Source organism: Protopterus annectens, chromosome 4.part0 (assembly GCF_019279795.1).
Source record: "Protopterus annectens isolate FY-2018-M chromosome 4.part0, PAN1.0, whole genome shotgun sequence".
NCBI classification, from domain to species: Eukaryota; Metazoa; Chordata; order Ceratodontiformes; family Protopteridae; genus Protopterus; species Protopterus annectens.
In genome coordinates this window covers 610,667,302-610,686,241 of record NC_056733.1, presented here as the reverse complement: position 1 = coordinate 610,686,241, position 18,940 = coordinate 610,667,302, and the positions used below count along the sequence as shown (strand labels likewise).

Here is an 18,940-nt window from a genome sequence, read left to right as displayed (position 1 = left end):
CAATCCCAAGGATCGTATAGAGGCAGACAATGGCAAGCTCCTACACAGAGGTGGTGAGGACAACTCGCAATCCTTCAGAAAGCAAACCCAATGACTTTCCCCTTTGCATGCCAACCAGGTTTCAAATGGCAGCCCCCTTAGGAGGAAAGCTGGCATTATTTTAAAAAAATTGGCATGTTGTCACAAAGGACAAATGGATCCTGGACATTATAAACAGAGGCTACAAATTCCATTTTCACACCCTTCCAAAAATGAGAGGCATGCCAAACCTGCCACACAATCAAAGGGCAGAGGCACAAAAGCAAATTGCAGATCTCATAAACATGAAAGCTATTCAAGGGGTACCTACGCACAAACAAGGTCATGGTTTTTATTCCAGGCTATTTCTGGTGCCAAGGAAGGGAAAAGATTGGAGACCTATTTTGGATCTATCCATCCTAAACACATTTCTACTCGTACCAAAATTCAAGATGCTCACTCTACAGCAACTTCTTCCCATGCTGGGCAAGGAGTCTTGGCTGGTAACATTGGACCTCAAGGAGGCATACCTGCATGTCCCAATCAGACAAAATTGCAGAAGGTACCTCAGATTTCTTGCAGGTTCAACCCATTATCGATTCTCTGCATTGCCCTTTGGCTTATCTACTGCGCCCAGAGTATTCACGAAATGCCTGGCATCCGTAATTGCCTACTGCAGACTTCAAGGGATACAAATATACCCCTATTTGGACGACTGCCTGATCCAAGCGGGCAGCAAGCACATTCTTCTGAAACATCTGGCTTATGTAATAATGTTATTGAAATCTCTGGGATACACAGTCAACAAAAAGAAATCCAGGCTAATACCCTCTCGGAAGATAATAATACCCTCTCGGAAGATAATTTTCCTGGGTGACAATTTGGACACAAACACCCAGATGGGCTACCTCACGCCAGAGAAGCAAGGGCAACTAATACAATACTTCAGAACACTAGCAAATTGCACCAGGCTGACTGCAAGGAAAATCCTGCAGGCTCTGGGATTCATGGCATCTTGCATCTTGCTAATCCCATGTGCAAAGCTGCATATGAGGAAACTACAATGGTACCTGAAAAACATATGGTCTCAACGCAGCCACAGTTTGGAAACAATAATACCACTAATTCCATGTCTGCAGAAGGAATTTCTGTGGTGGACTCAAGCATGTCAAACAAACACAGGTCTTCCATTCAGCAAGCCTCAAGCAAATCAAGTCATCACAACAGACGCCTCGGACTATGCCTGGGGGACGCACATGACAGATCGGTGCATTCAGGGCAAATGGTCCCAAAAAGAAAAGCACCTTCACGTCTATCAAAAAGAAATGCTAGCAGTAATAAATGCTATTATAGCTTTCAAGGACCTTCTACAATCAGGTCAATTATTAAGAGCGGACAACACCACAGTTATGTGGTACATAAACAAACTGGGAGGAACACATTCTTACCCCCTATGCAGACTGGCCATGTCACTTTGGAACATGGCCATGGACTTACAAATGGAACTACAAGCACATTATTTGCCAGGCAAGGAAAACACGCTGGCAGACAACCTAAGCAGGAATATGACAGATCCACACGAATGGAGATTGCATCCAAAAGTTTTTACAGAAATAATCCAAGAATGGGGAAGGCCAGACATAGATCTCTTTGCCTCCCACAAGAATCACCAATTGACAAAATTCTGCTCAAGGATCTTCCATCCAAAGGCCTGGAGAGTGGATGCTCTTTCAGTTGGACATCAATGACAGTTTATGCCTTCCCTCCTATTCCTCTGCTGCCCAAAGTTCTATTAAAGACCAAAGCAGACAGACCAAAGATGATTCTCATTGCCCCGGACTGGCCAAGGCAACACTGGTACCCACTCCTGAGGAGCCTGACGCATTCCCCACCATGGACCCTGCCTCTAATGCCTCTTCTTCTGACTCAGCCGTTTCAAAACTCTTCACAGCCAGCTAAAAACACTCAATCTAGCCGCATGGAAGATTCCTTAGCATCTCAACAGGCCCTACTCTCCAAGGAGGTGCAGGATGTCATTTTGGAGGCCAGAAGGCCATCAACTAGAAAAGCTTACTCCGCAAAATGGAAACGTTTTTGTGTCTGGAATGAGAAAAAGGGCCAGGATCCTGGAAAACTGAATTTACCTCAAATACTACAATATTTGGCTGAACTGCTAAGCAGTGGACTTTCTTTCTCCTCCATCAAAATACATGCCTCAGTCATTTCTGCAGAATACAACACTGATCCACCTTTATTTTCTCACCCTCTCTTAAGACCGTTCCTCAGAGGGGCTAAGAATTTAAGGCCTCCAAGGAAACCACCAATACCTGCTTGGGATCTTAATTTCATTCTGGAAAAATTGACCTTGCTACCCTTTGAGCCAGCTGCCTCTTCAGATTTACAATATTTGTCTTAGCCAGAAGGAAAGCTGTTTTCCATCACCTCAGCTCGTAGAGTTTCAGAACTATAGGCTCTCATGGCTGTCCAGCCTTTTATCTTCTTCTGTCAGGACAGAGTTTCCTTACGAACCAACCCGTCCTTTATGCCTAAAGTGGTATCCAGGGTAGCTTTAAATCAGGCCATACATTTACCTACTTTTTATCCTAATCCTCAAAACAAAGGGGAGAGATTACTACATTCCTTGGATATCCACAGACCGCTGCGTTATTTGTACAGAACAAAGCCTTTCAGAAAATCAGAACAGCTCCTTGTGGCCTATGCGGTAGGAGCTCAAGGGAAGCCAATTTCCAAACAGACAATCTCAAAATGGATAGCCCACTGCAAACACTTTTGCTATTCCTTTCATGGCAAGACTGTTCCTACAGGCATTAGAACTCATTCCACCAGGGCCACAGCCACCTCTGCAGCCTTCCTCAGAGGAGTTCCTACCAAGGATATTTTGGAAGCAGCCACTTGGAGTTCTGTGCGTATCTTCTCCAAGCACTACAACCTACCGTTATACTCCAAATCTAGAGCAGGCTTTGCCACTGCAGTCTTGCAGGGCATTTTGGCTCCTCCTAGTTCCAACTAGTGCCTACCACCCCTTTCTTAGCTTTGGGATTCTACCCATCTGTTATGACTGCAGCTGTATGCACGATGAACATAGTACAGTTTTGTACCTACCATAAATGTAGATGTTCGAGTGCTAATACAGCTGCAGTCCAGGTTTCCCTCCCTCCTTCCCCTCTTGAGACAGGCCTATAGGCTAACACATCCTCATACAACCTGAGTGGGGTTTTCATTTATGATGTATTTTCTTGCAACTACTGTATTTTGATTATATAGCACTTCATTATCACACAAATTTATTATTGCCTTCCTTCTGGGGCACCTGACATCTGGGGCAAGAAAAACTGAAGAAAATGGCGTCAGCTGGTTCCTTTATACCCCTGTCGCACTGACGTCAGGGAAGAAGCGACGACAACCGACGCCGGACCTAGACTTTGGAATTCGGCCGACCGAGGACCCGCCTGATGGCAGGAGAACCCATCTGTTATGACTGCAGCTGTATTGGCACTCTAACATCTACATTTATGGTAGGTACAAAACTGTACTTTTTTCATCTCTTGTGACATGAGAATGGATGAGGGGAAAGAGGAAAAGAGAAGATTGTAGGAGAAGTAGGTTCTACATTCAAGACCTCCCTTATGTAAAGATTCCTATAATGGAGTCTACTGTTCAAGCTGATCCCGGTCCTCCTAGAGCACTATTGCTGCTGGTTGACTACACTAGTATTGTAATCTGTCAGTACTTAAACTGTGTCCTTTGACTTGGGCTTTGAGGAGGAAGAGGATATGTAGCTTCTCTTTGGAGTAGGAGTTACCAAACTGTCTCCAGTTTGGGCCACCTTCTGCCCTGTCTATAAGGTCTTCCAGGTGAGGGAGAAGCCCTTCTATAGCTGTTGATTAGTATAAAGTGATGTGGGCCTTTCTCAAGTTCCATCTGGAGCTTAGTGTTACCTAGATAACCAAGGAAACAAAACAAAAAAAAAAAAACAAAATAAAATGTGTAACACTATAAAACTTAGGCCTGCTCTGTTTCTAGGGAGATTGGAAAGGACCCTTCATTGGCTCATACCCTAGGACCTGTTTTGGCATGGGGAGTGTCAGAGCCACTTATGGCTACCAAGCCTTTGTAGGGGCAGTAGCAGTGAATTTCCCCCCTGTGTTGATGCCTTTGGCACAAATGTTTTTACACCAATAGTCTGTCCCAAGAGTCAGCAGGCCTGAGGTTGACAGTATCAGTATCGAGAGCAGTATAGACCTCTTTTTGGAGACCATTCAGCATATTGTCACAGTTGACCTGCGATTCCCTAGTGACAAAGCCCAACTTGGTGATGAGTCTGGCTGGGTACTGATGGGGGACCTGTGATGCTTTGGCTTGGACCCTAGTGCCAATTCTTGTCAGTTTCTGCTGAGATGGGAGAGTCTGTCCCAAGGAAGCCTAGATTTGTAACCTTGCAATAGGCAGAGACACCATAGAAGGTGCCTATGCACAACAGCCAGTCTGCAGTTTTGAGTTGTTCATCATATTCCTAGCAAGACCAAGCCCTAAAAAGGTATGTGGAGGAGTTGTCTACAGAACTATTGGATGATTCCATCCCAAAGAAGAGGGCTTGTAAGAGAATACTTGCTAACAAAGTCTCTGGCTTCCCCCAAGTTCTCTCCTGAAGACTCCTTTGGGGAAGTCCAAGAAATGTACAGAGAGGATCTTAGCTCAACAACTCCACCTTCACGGAAGAAGAGATCCTTCAAGAGGCCTTCCTGTCCACCTTGCCCAAGACAACTTGGGCGGTCCTTCTTCCAACAGAATGTTTGTTTGGTGAGCATGGAGAAAAAATATGTTAATCCCATCCCAAGAAAACCTAAGAAGATTCTTTAGGCTTCCTAAAGGCAGACCAGCTTCGAGCAAGGAACCACCCTTGTGGGCTCAAATGTAATATTGCCAGCTACTGGGAGAGGGGCTGCAGAGGAAATCCAGGCGATGGAAACCCTCATAAGGAGTTCAGGGTCATGAATCACCTTTGGAGATAGGTGTATACATCGTGTCTTGTCTGTTAGAACCATTAACTGCTTGAGCCCTACAAAATCTCAATGGGGTCTAAACACTAGAGACCCTGAAAAAGCTACCATTTGGTGATTCACAAATAGGTGGCATCACATGTGGTGACCAGGAACACTACTACCACTCTGCTATGAAACTTTTATATAATGCTGCCATGGGGTTGTGAAGGTGATGGGAAATGTCATTGCCATGAGTAAGCAGGCCTGGTCAGTGGCGCAGGGAACTAATGGCTCTGCTGGACAGAGATACAGGGAACTAATCTAAGGGGGTGGCGAAAGCCAACACATTCTGGCTAGGCTTATAGATGCCCTTGGGCAGATATCCTAGTACTTACCTATGAACCTATGGTTCAAGCTTGCAGAATTTGTGAAACCCTTCAGGGCCACTTTTGTCAACACCCTGATGCAACAGTGTGAGCAGGTAGGTAAAACGGTTATTACTGGAGTAAAGTCCTCGGCTCCTCAAAGATTCTGCACCAGGAATCAAAACAGAGCTAAGAGCATTTGGTTTAAAAAGTTCCATCAGACCTAGCATGAGCAACCCTTGAGGGTGTGGGGATTTCTCTAAATGCTATTGCTCTAGAGGCAGGGAGTGGTTCACAAAATCAGGGGTACATTAGTCCCTTCCTGGGGACAGACAGCAGAACCCCTGTGGACTTGCCTGTCAGTCTCTGGAGGCAGTTGAATTTAGCATCTCTTCTGTCTGAAAGTGTGGATGGCCATTATGCAGGAGAGTTGGAAAATGAATTTGTATCCAGAGGCTGCTTAATCTCCTTTTCAGAAACCCTTCTACCACCAACTCATCCCCTACCAGATATTCCACACCAGCAAAAAAAGGGGAGCAATTCAGGAGGGCCTCAACCTCTTACAAGGAAGAGCAGTGCAGAAGATCCTACAAGATCAGATTGGGGTCCATGTTCTCCTCGGGGTGGGGAATAAATCTTTGTACTGAAGAAGACAAAAGACATATGGCCTATACTAGATACTGGGTGCCTGAACCAATATATATAAAAACAAAACTACCAGATTGTCCCTGTACAGTCTATCCTTCTTTGTTTGTATTTCCAGGATCCATACCTACACACAAATATAGCAAAACCATCCATCAGTTTACTTTGCTTTAGGATGGGAGCTAGTTATTACTGATTTTGAGAGATTCCCTTTAGTCTTACCACAGCCCTTGGGGAGTTTCCAAGTGTTTGGTTGCAATAGCAGCTCACCTAAGGCTATAGGAGATTAGACGCTTTCCTTATTTGGATGACTGTCTCAAAGCTGCCATCTCCAGGAAGTCTTTCCACAACTCAAGAGACTGTTTGCTCTAGTTGTGTGTGTTTTTAGGAATGTCAGTCAACAAACCAAAATGATATTGGGAGCAAACCAAAATTACATTGGGAGCAAACGCTGACCTTGATATTTATCAATTTTATCAGCTGCTTACATGATCGACAGTTGGTCCACCAGACAGGATAACCCCCAATATAAGAAACAGTCAATCTAGAACATCAAAATTCACCACTCCTACTTCAGGTGTTACAGATGCTAGGCTTAATGCCAACAACTCTGTACATGCTTCCACTTGCCAGTTGTCACACAAGAGCTGTACAAAGGGCATTAAATGTACGGTGTTCATAACTGCATGATGATATCTCAGAAAATCTGAATTTCTATATCTTTCCATAGTCTTCTACAATGGCAGCTTTATTTGAAGAAACTGTTAGGTTGTCCGTTTCTTCTTCCACTTCAGCTGTCATGGTCACCATAAAAGCATCTGCATTGAGGTAGAGGGGCATTGATTAGGAAAGATGGTCTGTTGGCTCCATGTTATTTGAACCAATTTGCACATCAATATCTATTCAATGTGGGTAGCCCTACTAGCATGACAGACCTAGCATCACCTTCCCCAGTGTACAGTAGCCATACATTTTGATAAGGCTGTAGTAGGGTGTACCAGCAAGCAGGGAAGATCCATTTTTTCAACACCTTTATTAAATCATCACTTGAGACATAGGCAAACGTACATCAGCATAAAAGGAAGCAAACCATGATATATTTCTAGTTTCATACATCACATATGTTCTTTTTTATAACCATTATCAGTCCAACATTACATGAATTGCTAAATTCCTGCCTTTCCTTAAACCTCACTCCTCCTCCAGAACATTATTCCAAATTTGTTCCTACAATTTCCATTTATTTCTATTTAATTTGCTCATTCCCTTTTCTAAAGATCATTCTTCCAGATCTGTATATGTTACATTATTCAGTACTTCAAATACAGTTGATTTAAACTTTGAATTCCATTTTCTAGTAATTGGTTTTCTGGCACACACCAGAATTAAACTTAACAAGACCTTACTGTGTCTACGTAATTGAGATCGTGTGTCTCAGCTCAAAAGCATCATTTCCATAGTTACGCCCATTTGCTCAATCAGCATTTCTGACATAGTAATCTGTAATTTTCCAACTCATTGCACTACCAAGACATATGTTCCCAGTTTGCTGTTTCTCCCCCATCACACCTCCAACATTTGCCATCTACATGAGGAAAACTTCTTTGAAGTGTACTTGGGGTATAAAAATGCCTATGCAAACACTTCCAAACAAAAATCTTAAATCTTCTAGACTATGTTGCATATCTGGGAATCAGTTATTTATTTATATAAACCTTACTGTTTGATTACCGGGTAAGTCTGCCTGGTTAGGAGACCATTTTCAGGGGAGACCCAGGAGAAAAGCGCCAAAGTATTAACAAACATTTAAGAACAATAATTTTCAGTCTTTAAAAATAATATAAGTAACAAATACAGTTTAAATAATTACACCAAATTAGATATACTGTGAAAACATTGGTTAAGAAAAGATGCAAGTTATAGGAGAATGATTTAATAGTTAAAGAAATTTTAGCCATTTAATAGAGAAATTAAAGATAAGTTAGTATAATACAAACAGATATTGCAATATAAGGTGAGAGAAAAGCAGGTATATTTAGAGAGAGCCAAGGGAGAGAAATTGATAGAAGTAGGGAAGTAAGTGAAGAAGAGAGAGTAAGGAGATGTAAGGTATGAGCAGGGATTTGTTCACATTTTGGGGATATATGGTTTTGAAGGATGGGAGGGAGGGTATTGACCTTTAATGGATAGAGGAAAGAGTACAGACAAGACCTAGCAGATTTGGATCATAATGACTGACTAGGAACATAATTGTATAGAATATTTAGCGCTGGACAAGCAGATAGATTCTGGATAATGTTATGGATGGTAAGGAGCTGTGTATATGGTAGTCGATGAGGAGGTAATTCTAACCAATTTAAGCTTTTTAGTATTTATGGGTTCTAAGGGGTATTTGCTGCAAACTTAGCAACTTTGATCTAGCATTGTTCAGGTTTTGATTTTTTTGATGCCTGAAGGTTAGTAAGGATGGGAGCACCATAAGGAATTGAGAAAGGAGAGAAGTAGTGGCAAGAATAGATTTAGTTGCGCCTGTGAGAAGGTTTTGGCTGTGTAAAGCATTCCCAGTTTTTGATGTTTTTCTTGTGTAGTTTTGTATATACAGGTTGGATTTAAGATCATCATCCACTATCCTTTGTAATAATTTGCTGTGAGAAGTGACTGCATTTGTATTATCATGAAAGAGGACTTTTGATTTTTTTTTATAGAGTTTGGCAATGAGCCGTTAATTACAAAGCCATGTTTCAGTTGCTGTTAAAGCTTCCAGAATAATTTTTTTGAAATGTGCCACTTTTTCAGATGTGCAAATGTGTGGAGTCATCTGCATACTGTGTTGGGAGGCCTGTTGTGTGAATTATACCTATTTCCTCCCATTATTCCCTTTGTAAACTGCTTATCCAGTCTCTCTTCCCCATCTTATAACTTTCTCTGATTATTATAGTTATCATACAATATTTTATTTGTCCTATAATTATCCCTTTTTCAACAGCACTTTCTATTCTAAATTAAACTGAAAACTCAGAACTGGTCTTTTACTTGAGGATCTGTTATTCCTTTCTCATTGCCTATACCCTGATATCAATCCCTGATTGGGAAAGCAGTCCGTCGCCTGCAGTCCAGATGTCTTCTTGGCCTCGTCCCATTCTGTTACCTTTTCTTCTCCAGTTATTTCCTCCCAGTGACTTGGTTCATTTGCCAGTTTTTCTCCAGTAAATTCCAGCTCCCTCTTGCCTATTCTATGTACACCTAATTGCACTCATTCCTGTTAGCAAAATCTCCTTTCTCCAGCCTCATGCTGGCTTAGTTCTTAGTTCTTGGAATCATTTCTGCTGCTTTGTGAACATAATATTGTTAATGTTAATTGTTAATGTTTAATATTTATGTCTTTGTAATTTCTCCAAGTCTTTTGGATTTCTAGTACCATGACGGGAATGGACCCCATTCCTAAATCAAAGTATGATTAAAATTCATGAAATTAGTATTGTTTCAGTCTTTGATGTCAACCAGAAGTGCTCTTCGCAGCACCCATAATGTGCCCAGTAATGACTGTTGCAATTGGAATGGACTTGCATGTATTGGTAACGTATATAAATAAGATTGTATGTTCTTTTTATAAGACCCGCTATTCCTACTGTTGGAACTGTCTGGGTATCTTTCTTCCACGTTGCTCTTGTTTCTGCCTCCAAATCCTAATGTTTTATGAGTTTGTGTCTCTGTGTATGCAAGAAACTGTAATCCATTGGGTGTAGCTTTTTCAATGATCAATGCTACTTTTGTCTTCTTTTCATGGACTACTGTATCTGGTTTTCTCACATGTATTTTTTGAACTGTTGGTCATGGATGATCCCATGTGATGTATACGTCATAATTTTCTGTGATGCTGTGTGGTTCGTGTTTCCAGTGTTTTTCAGCTACTTCAGTACTGTAATGTTTACACAATCCCCAGTGCAACAGTCTTGCCACATTATTATGCCTTTCAGTATACAGTCCTTCTGCCATTGGTATGTCTCAACCAGCAACGATGTGTGTGACTGTTACAGTTCTGTTTTACAAAACCTACATTTGTCTGTTTCTCCCACATGTTCATTGGACTTTGTAAACCAACGTGTTTGTAGCCCACTATCTTGGGTCGCCAATATTAACCTTTCATCTTGAATTCACCTCTACTTAATCATTCCTGGTTTCAGTCTTGAAGTTTTCTATACTTGCAACTATATGTATGCATTTTCCACATTTCTTGCCTTCTCATCTGATCCTTCACCTTATATTTTTTTTCTGTTTGTTTTTTTGGCACATTTCACTTGCCACCCAATTTTATTTACTTCTGGTTTGATTTCCATTCCTGCTTGACATTGATATCCTTCTGCTAGACTAAGCAGGGAAGTCATCTGAGATGTATTTTCTTGCTTCAAAACTTTCAGTACGTTTTGGTCCTCTGAGGTCAGCAGATGTGTGTGCAGTCCCACGATTGCAGATCTATACATGTAATCAATTTCAAGGAGGCCCATACCTCCTTTGGAATGTGGAATATGTAATCTTGGTATGCGCCAGTTTTTATAAATCATGTGGTGAGCATGAAGTATCCTTGTTTACCTATCTAATCAAACACTTTTTTGGGGCCAGTCAATCACTCCAAAATTGCAAGTTAGGACAGGAAGAGCAAATTGGTTTATAGCTTGAATTTTGTTTCTAGATGTCAGCACTGTTTTCAGGATTAACTTGTCTTCCAAAATATTCCTTACTAACTTTTATTCACATTTGTTCATATTTTATTGTTGATCCTTCATTTCCCAAATATTTGTACACTCCCTTTTGCTCAAGTTCTTTTATATCACATTCTTGTCCCAAACTGATGTTCTCTTGGTGCTGCAGCTTTAATGCTTTAAAGGTTGCTTTTGCACACTTATCAAGACCAAATGACAAAGTTTTGACAACTTGCAGTTCTGCTTTCAGTTCCTCGTCTGATGAGCTATACAGTTTTAAATCACTAACACAGAAGATAAGTCTTTACACTTTGTTTTCTAGGAGCTGAATTATAGCCCTGGCCTAATCTGTTAAGTAGACCGCTTTAATGGGTTAAGGGCAAGACAGAATAGAAGAGGTGACAGGGAGTCACCCTGGAATATCCCCCTTTGGATTTTTATCCTTTGAATAATTTGTCCTTTATTATTGCTAAATTGCAAAGTGGTCTGCCACCGTTTCATGGTCACCGTAATGTAGTTGATCAGTGTAGCATGTATCTTCTACATTTTTAAGCACTCATTTATCCATGAATGTGGGATACTATCAAATGCTTTTTTTGTAGTCAGTCCATGCCTTTGTTAGATTCTTCCTCTTTTTACAGTTCTCCATTATGACTTTATTTAGCAAAAGATGATCCTTTGTTCCATATGACTTTCTTTTATTGCCCTTTTGTTCTGTTGCCATGATTGAGTTTTCTTCCAAATGACTGTAAACGCTGTTGGCATCAATTCCAGTGTATAGTTTATATGTAGTTGAAAGGCAAGTTATTGGCCTATAATTTTTAGGGTAGCTTGCAGGCTCACACTTGAGTAGGAGCATTGTTTTTCCTGTTAGCCAGGTTGGTGTCTGTTCCGGGTGTGCATATAAATAGTTCTTAATTGTGGCTAAATCTTCCTGCAGATATGTTAATAATTTTAACCAGAAGTTGGGTACTACATCTGGGCCTTGTGTTTTCCAGTAAGAGGCTTTTTTTAACATTGTTTCAGTCTCTCTGGCTGTTCATTTCATTTCATGTACTGCACCTTTGAACTTCTTATTACTACTTCTATCCATTTAGCATCTGTTCCACAGGATCTTCATAAATACTTCCCCAAAATGTACCTGATTGTAAACAGACAGTTTATTTTTCGATTTCTAAGGCAATTTTGTTTTATTATGATTTCCATGGTAAGGCTCTTCCTGCTCCTGTTAAGGCTCACTCCACTAGGTCTGTGCCCTTTTCAGGGGTATTCTTTAAAGGGCTGGATACTAAAACCATTTTAGAGGGTACTAGATGGTCTTCTGTGCATAGTTTCACCAAACATTACAAGTAGTATTTCTAGGTCTAGAGCAGGGTTTGCTGGAGCCATTCTCCATGTCTTTGTTGAAATCTCCTCTGCTCCTTCCTCTTCACAGGGTTCATGTTAAGCTTTGATACTCTCCCACGTGTAAAGAGTACTGCAACATTGAATAGAAGGACTTATATAGAGGCAGCTGTACCCACCAGGAAGAAGTACCGAACTAACTCAAAAAAACAAGCCACCCTCTTGAAATCACAAAATCAATCTGATGTATAACAGGAGGAAGACAATTATGGCAAAAATTAGGAGGCGCAGCACCCAACAGGATAAAAGCAATTTAGCTATGTCTGCAACCTCAAAGACAATACACAGTTGTGTGCAGAGCTCATTGTAAATGGAGCCACCTATACTGAGCTAGAATACATGGCAAACCTCCTGGATGATAAATTCACCTCCAACTTTCTCTCACTCCCCCCTCAACCTTCCCTCAAGAAACATCAAATATAACTTCCCCCTACTATCACTAGGGAGCAGGTCCTTAATGCTCTCTCTAAGACCAAGAACACTGCATATTAATTTGGCTAGACAATATCCCAGGATACCTTCTAAATAGCATGAAACATGACCTATCTGGGCCTCTTGAATTACTGTTTAACTGTAGCCTCCAAACAGGCTTTGTGCCTCCTGAATGGAGAAAAGCAACAATCCTCTCTGCACAAAGGTGGGCCATCTACAGACCCTGGAAATTACAGACCTATAAGTCTCTTTTAGTCTTGTATGTAAAGCCAATGAAAGAATTATCATGGAGATTATCAGAGATATAGTAAACCTCCAGTCACTGGACCCAACCCAGTTTGGTTTCATAAAGGGCAGATCATGCCTACTCAACCTGGTGGACTTCTTTTGAGTAGGTCACCAAAGCGATGGATGATCACACTGGCTGCCTTGACCTGGCCAAACATGTGACACAATATCCTACTCGGGCATTGTTGGCAAACTCAAGAGGTTTGGTACAAACCCGTATGTTACCCAGTGGATAGCAACTGGCTCGCAGACAGGACCCGGAAAGTTAGGATTGGGGAGTCCACCTCTACAAATTGGCCAGTCACAAGTCCCTCAAGGATCAGTCCTTGGGCCACTTCTTTTTGGCATTTCCTTCTCAGAAGTCAAGGTCAATGTCGGTGGTCGCTGGCTGCCTAAATTTGCAGATGATTGCAAATTATGAGCTGCCATTGAATCTCACACTGACGCAGATATTTTCCAGGAGGGGCTGACAGACAAAACAACTGGTGTCATGGACTAAAACTAAATGCCAAGAAATGCGTAATAGTATACTTTGGGAAGTCCTCCATCCCTGGTAATTATCATTATTGACCACACACTCCTTAGAGTTGACCAGTAGTCGGGGACTTTGAGAGACACACAGATAGTAATCTAGCCTTTGATCATCACATGTCTACAGTGGTGAGGAAATTTTTCTGTTGCGCAACTTATAAAGAAATGTATGGCATCCAAGTCCAAGGAAATCATTGTTCCACTGTATTCGGCATTCATCAGACCTATCATTGAGTACAATGCCCCCTTTGATATGTTCCTAACCAGGCATATCCAACAACTGGAATGTCCGCAGAGGTTTCTCACTAAAAGAATACAGGGCATAAGTAATATGTCCTATGCAGACCCACCTCAAGGCCCTATCCCTCTATTCTGTCTTGTGCAGGCTTTTGAGGGGAGATGTATGCTTGGCATACAGGGGATTGTCAGACCCCACTCTGGATGTCTTGCATGTCCACAAAACAGACTACCAGAATTATCCATTCTAAAGACTTAAACCTTGCCTGTGATATAAACAGGACCTGCTGAAGAGACAGGTATGTATCCCAGAGACTACCCCATCTGTGGAACAGGCTCCCCATCCATGTGAAGCAGAGTTCTCCCTAATCCAATGAACAATTGGATGGAAAACTGGAAATTCACCCCTGGTTTGGCACCTATGTCTCTGATGAACCATTTACAGGTTACCTGTTTGCATCTCCCAGGCCCATGCTTACACTTATCAAGGGTATCTGAACTCGCCAGAGATTTGGGATGCTTGGCTAGGCTTAAGTCCCTTGTGGTCATTAGCCTAGTAAACGCCCATGAACCTATCCAATAGATAACTTTTGTATATAATACAGTGGTCACTTATACTGGGAGGGTGGATTACACTCAATTTTGTGACAGCTTAATTATCACAGTTTTACAAGTGTATTGCTATTGGTTGCTGAATTTGATCTGGTTTGTTCCACGATTAACTAGAGATTTGAGTTTGGAGAAAAATGAGACATGCCTACACTGCCCTAGGAAGTTGGTTATTAGATCATCCATGATGAGGAAATATTTTAATTACAGTCGTTTGATAGCATTTGTATTAGGTCGATGAAAGATGATTGGGAATTGTGATAAAAATGTATACAGTGGCAATGTCACATGTTTTTTAGTAGCCTGAGATAAAGTAGTAATCCCTTAGGGCCAGTTTTGTCTGTAGTACCCAAACTGGCTGTGCTTTTTGTGGTTAATGGTGAAAACACTTTCAGCCACCCCCCTACACTGGATCCTTGCCTGTCTGGGTGTGTTTGTGGTATGGTTGGGGAAGTAGGTTTGTAATGTAGTTTCAGTGAGAGCATAGATCAGTGTATCAGTGCTGTGAGTCATAGCTATATCTGTTCAAGTTTGTTGATGCCAGCACTGGTGAAGCAACTTGTATGCAGTTTAGATTGTAGATTGAGATATGGAGTGGTGGGATACAGAATGGTTTGCATTGGTGCAGTGGTTACTGTTTTGTTAGATATGGAGTGGTGGGATACAGAATGGTTTGCATTGGTGCAGTGGTTACTGTTTTGTTATTATTTTCTTTTAAGGAGATTGTTGTTAGGTTGGGAATCCTAAATGTGGATAGCAATAGAAAAGCAGTTATGTTAAGTGTTTTTTTCTGTGTTTGTGTGATGAAGTCTGTGTGGTCAGTAGTAGAAGGATAAAAAGTGTGACATATACAATAAACGGTACAGAGTTTTATGCTGTATCCTTGTTTTTGGAATGGCATGATAGTGGCTAAAGTTGGAGTAGGTTTATAGTATGTCTGTGTTTGAAAATGGTAAGAGTCCTGTATTAGAGCAGAAGTGTTATTTAATTGGTGTAAAGCTTTAATTTTTGTATGTATGCATGTGTTTATAAGATGAGTATATCCTGTAGAGTTGACTCCATTATATTTTTTACTTGGTAAGTTTTACAAAATATTTTGAGAGACTTCCAGATATGGTAGCCTAAGGTTTTTGGTGAGGTTAGCCGGCCAGTAGTAGTTATTAATTCTGGTTCGTGGGTAAAGATTGGAGTTTAGTAGATATAAAAGTACAATCTCCAGGGGATAGTTGGGGATAGAGGTGGCAAGAGCGTGAAGCAGGCTACCAGTCACCAGGAGTAGTAGCCAGTTGTCACAAGCATTTACACTGAATAGAGAAAGAGCAATGCCAGTTCGTATATGTTAAAATGTGCTGCAACTCTGTACCTTTATGAATGTTTCAAGATATGTAGCAGCAGAGACAGCATAATCAATAGATAGGCATGACCGGTGCTAAGCCAATAAATGTAGGAGAAAGCAGAGGGGAACGCAGGCTGTAACTGAACAGATGTATACCACAGATTACTAACCTAAGTTTCAAGGCAGCAGTTGCATTTTGTAGGAGAAAGCAGAGGGAATGCAGGCTGTAACTGAACAGATGTATACCACAGATTACTAACCTAAGTTTCAAGGCAGCAATTGCATTGCTGCTAAAGGAGATAACCACAGTGCATTTCTCCTTTGTCGGTAGCTTTTTGAGATGTAGCCTTTAAATGACACACAACAGAGGTAGCACCTGAATGTACTTGTTCAGAACTGCAGTTTGTACAATTGCAGTTGAAAAGATCTTTTCAAATGTTAAGTTAAAAGTGAGACATCATTATGTTGGTTGTAAAGTCATATATATATATATTTTTAAACAAGGCAAAAAACTATGTTGGCCATTTGAAACATAATGACTTAAAGAATTGCACTTTGCTTTTCTGATATGCTCATTTGAAGTTGAGTTCTACAAATTGTTTCCATGGAAAGAAATCTAGATTGTCACGGTTGCTCAGTTTCCATTGTTAATTGATTGCATACTTGTGTCTTGTGATCCGTAACAGAGAATTATTTTGTTTATCTCAGTGTATTTTAGTGCTGTTTTGTAGTTTCTCTTTACTGTATTCCAAGTGTGGAGTGCATTTTTTTCTCAGAGCATTTCTGTAAATGAGGCAGTGAATGCTTGGTTTGACTGACCATGTACAGCATGTTAGTAGTTAATTCGGTAGGGAAGGTTTCTTATTACTTACCATAAGTACATGTGATACTTGAAAGGAAGAGTGATGCTCTTAATAAAAATGAGTTGTACTCATTGGTTCAGTACTCATTGGTTCAGTAGTATTTCTTCCAGTGATGGAAGCCTTGTTGTAGTTCTCTCCTCTGGGTCAGCAGCCAGGTATGCTGTAGTCCAGAAGTAGCTCCATAGTCTTTTATATGCCATTCCTTAGTTCCTTTGATACCAGAGTTCATGCAGAAACAACAAGCAAAATATGTCAAGGTCATTTCTGTTTTATCCTGTGTAGTTGTAGTTTCCCTACTTTGGTCTCCACTCAGAGAAGTCACTCAGACTGAAACCATCTAAGAATCTTCTTTCTTGCCCATCTTCCAGCCTTTTTCTGGGCCTCCAGCCCCACTATCTAACCACATGGTATCCCTAATTGGTGGGCAGGAACACTTGTTACCAAAGTATGGCAGTATGTACCTACTTTCTTGCTAGAGTCCCAGCACCAGGAAAATGTAGAAGCAGGAAACTGCAGTGTGGACAGTAGAGAGATGCGTAAATCGTTCTGCCAGATCCCTTGACTGTGATTTACCTAGGCAGCAGTTTTGAGAAGAGTTTTCTCCTCTGCTAAAATTCACTTAGTGACAATAGCTAATTCCCATAGGGAAGCCGAACACTTCACTCTCCATTAAAAGCCTGCAAAATATTCTTGAGAGGACTCTTGCCTTTAAGTCTCCAGCTTCATGAGTCTGCTCCTAGGTTAATTTGGCCTCTCTTCCACCTTATTGGGCTGATTTTTAAGTATTTTTCTTGGAAAAAACAATTTTAATGACTGTTGCCTCCGAACTTCTGTACCTTGTTTTTCACATGGATAGAGTAGTGCTATACATGCCACTTTTTTGCAAAGGATGGCAACTTATTGTAATTTGTAGTAGTATATTAATCTTCCAGTTTAATTTCCAAACAAGTCTAATGGAGATGAGTACCTACTGCATTGTCTCGATATGCATAGACAGCTGCATTTCTACCTCATAGGACAATAAATTTTTGAAAAAGACCTTGGCCTTTTTGTATCCTTTGCAGGCTCTAGACTTGGTGCAGAAGTCTCTTAAGCCACACTGTCTGGGAGGCTTGCAAATTGTTTTTGTCGCAATTAAGGCAAAATTGTAATTGATAAATGGAGGACATGTGATACTAGAGTAGAATGCACCTGGTTTTTTGTTTTTTTCATAATGTTAATGCTGATGACTTTTGTACAACAGCTAGCGACTCTGGTATCATTGTGTGTTTTTTTGTGAGCAGTAAAAAGATGGATGTTTCACGGTCATGAGTGGTGTTTATGACCCCTGTTATTTGTGGTACTCTTTTCTAAACCACCCAGGTTGGTTGCTAAAGTCTCTGTCCTACCAGTAGAAAGGCATGAACAAGACCATGACAGATGCCAAAGGTACATACTTACCATAATGCTATAGCTGCATGATCATTATTCCTCCTCTGTATTCCTACCCTATGGCCCCAGCCTGCAGAGGGGATTTGCATGCATATCTTGCTTATGCTGGTGTAGTTTGTATTGTGTATTGCTAGTCTCCAAGCAGCCTCTTTCAAATCTATAGTTAGTGGATCGCAAGGAGTTATCTGATTGGGGAGGAACTGAAACCTGAAAGCATTGCTACTGAGGCAGCAGAAATCTGATAGGCGTAGTAGTAGAGTAGGACAAACTGACTGTGCAGCTGTAGTGTTACAGCAACATGGGTTTGAATCACTCGCAAAGTCTCTTGTATGTGAAATGTACCATCTTCATGAAATTATCAAATAATGCTATAATTCAGATAATGTTCATGATTTTACATTTCTGTGTCGGGGATCAATCAGTATTTTTAGTAGTAATTTGAGACAGCTGAGCATTTGTGTTCTCTAATGTTCTGAGCTGGTTAACGCATTGTAACACACGAAAAATAATTTTTGTATTTATTTTATGTTGCATGTTTCTTGGAGCACTTTTTAATATGTCCGTTATTTTAAAGGAACAGCTACAGAAGCTAGAGATGGAGATGAAAGAAATAACTAAAAACCAAGAAAAACTCAAGAGGAATCTCTTGGAATTAACGCAATATACCTATATGTTAAGGATCACACAGAAGTTTGTCCATAGGAATGCAGAGGTAAGCTGATTTAGTGCTCCTAGTTTGTTTTCTAAAGGTGACACCAGATACGGTAAAGATCTGACAGCTACTTCATTAATTATTCTGCTCCCCCAGTATTGAAGGTAGTGTGTAGTGCAGCATTATATTAATTTTGTGGGTGGTGGTTGATATTCGAGCCCCTCTTGAAACTGTAACCCACGAGGTAATAGAAGTGTTTGCAAGTGATCCAGTAGTCATAATTCTTGCACTGAATAACTAAATACCTGCCTGGCTTGAATGCTAGTGTTCCTTTACCATCTTTTTTTATATTCTGCATAATATTTTTGGTGGTGTTCATTCTAGTTAATCTTAAACAAGATTGCATTACTTTTAGTACCCTGAAGA

General features: G+C 40.8%; 1 protein-coding gene across 1 annotated transcript in view; it reads left to right on the top strand.

Annotated features, from left to right (window-relative positions):
* The window catches only part of ATP6V0A2 (ATPase H+ transporting V0 subunit a2), an 834,711-nt gene that overhangs the window by 97,103 nt on the left and 718,668 nt on the right, over positions 1-18,940 (top strand). The window contains exon 4 of the mRNA XM_044068544.1: positions 18,437-18,574. Within this exon, the coding sequence (XP_043924479.1) occupies positions 18,437-18,574 (138 nt within the window). The remainder of the gene's footprint in view (positions 1-18,436; positions 18,575-18,940) is intronic.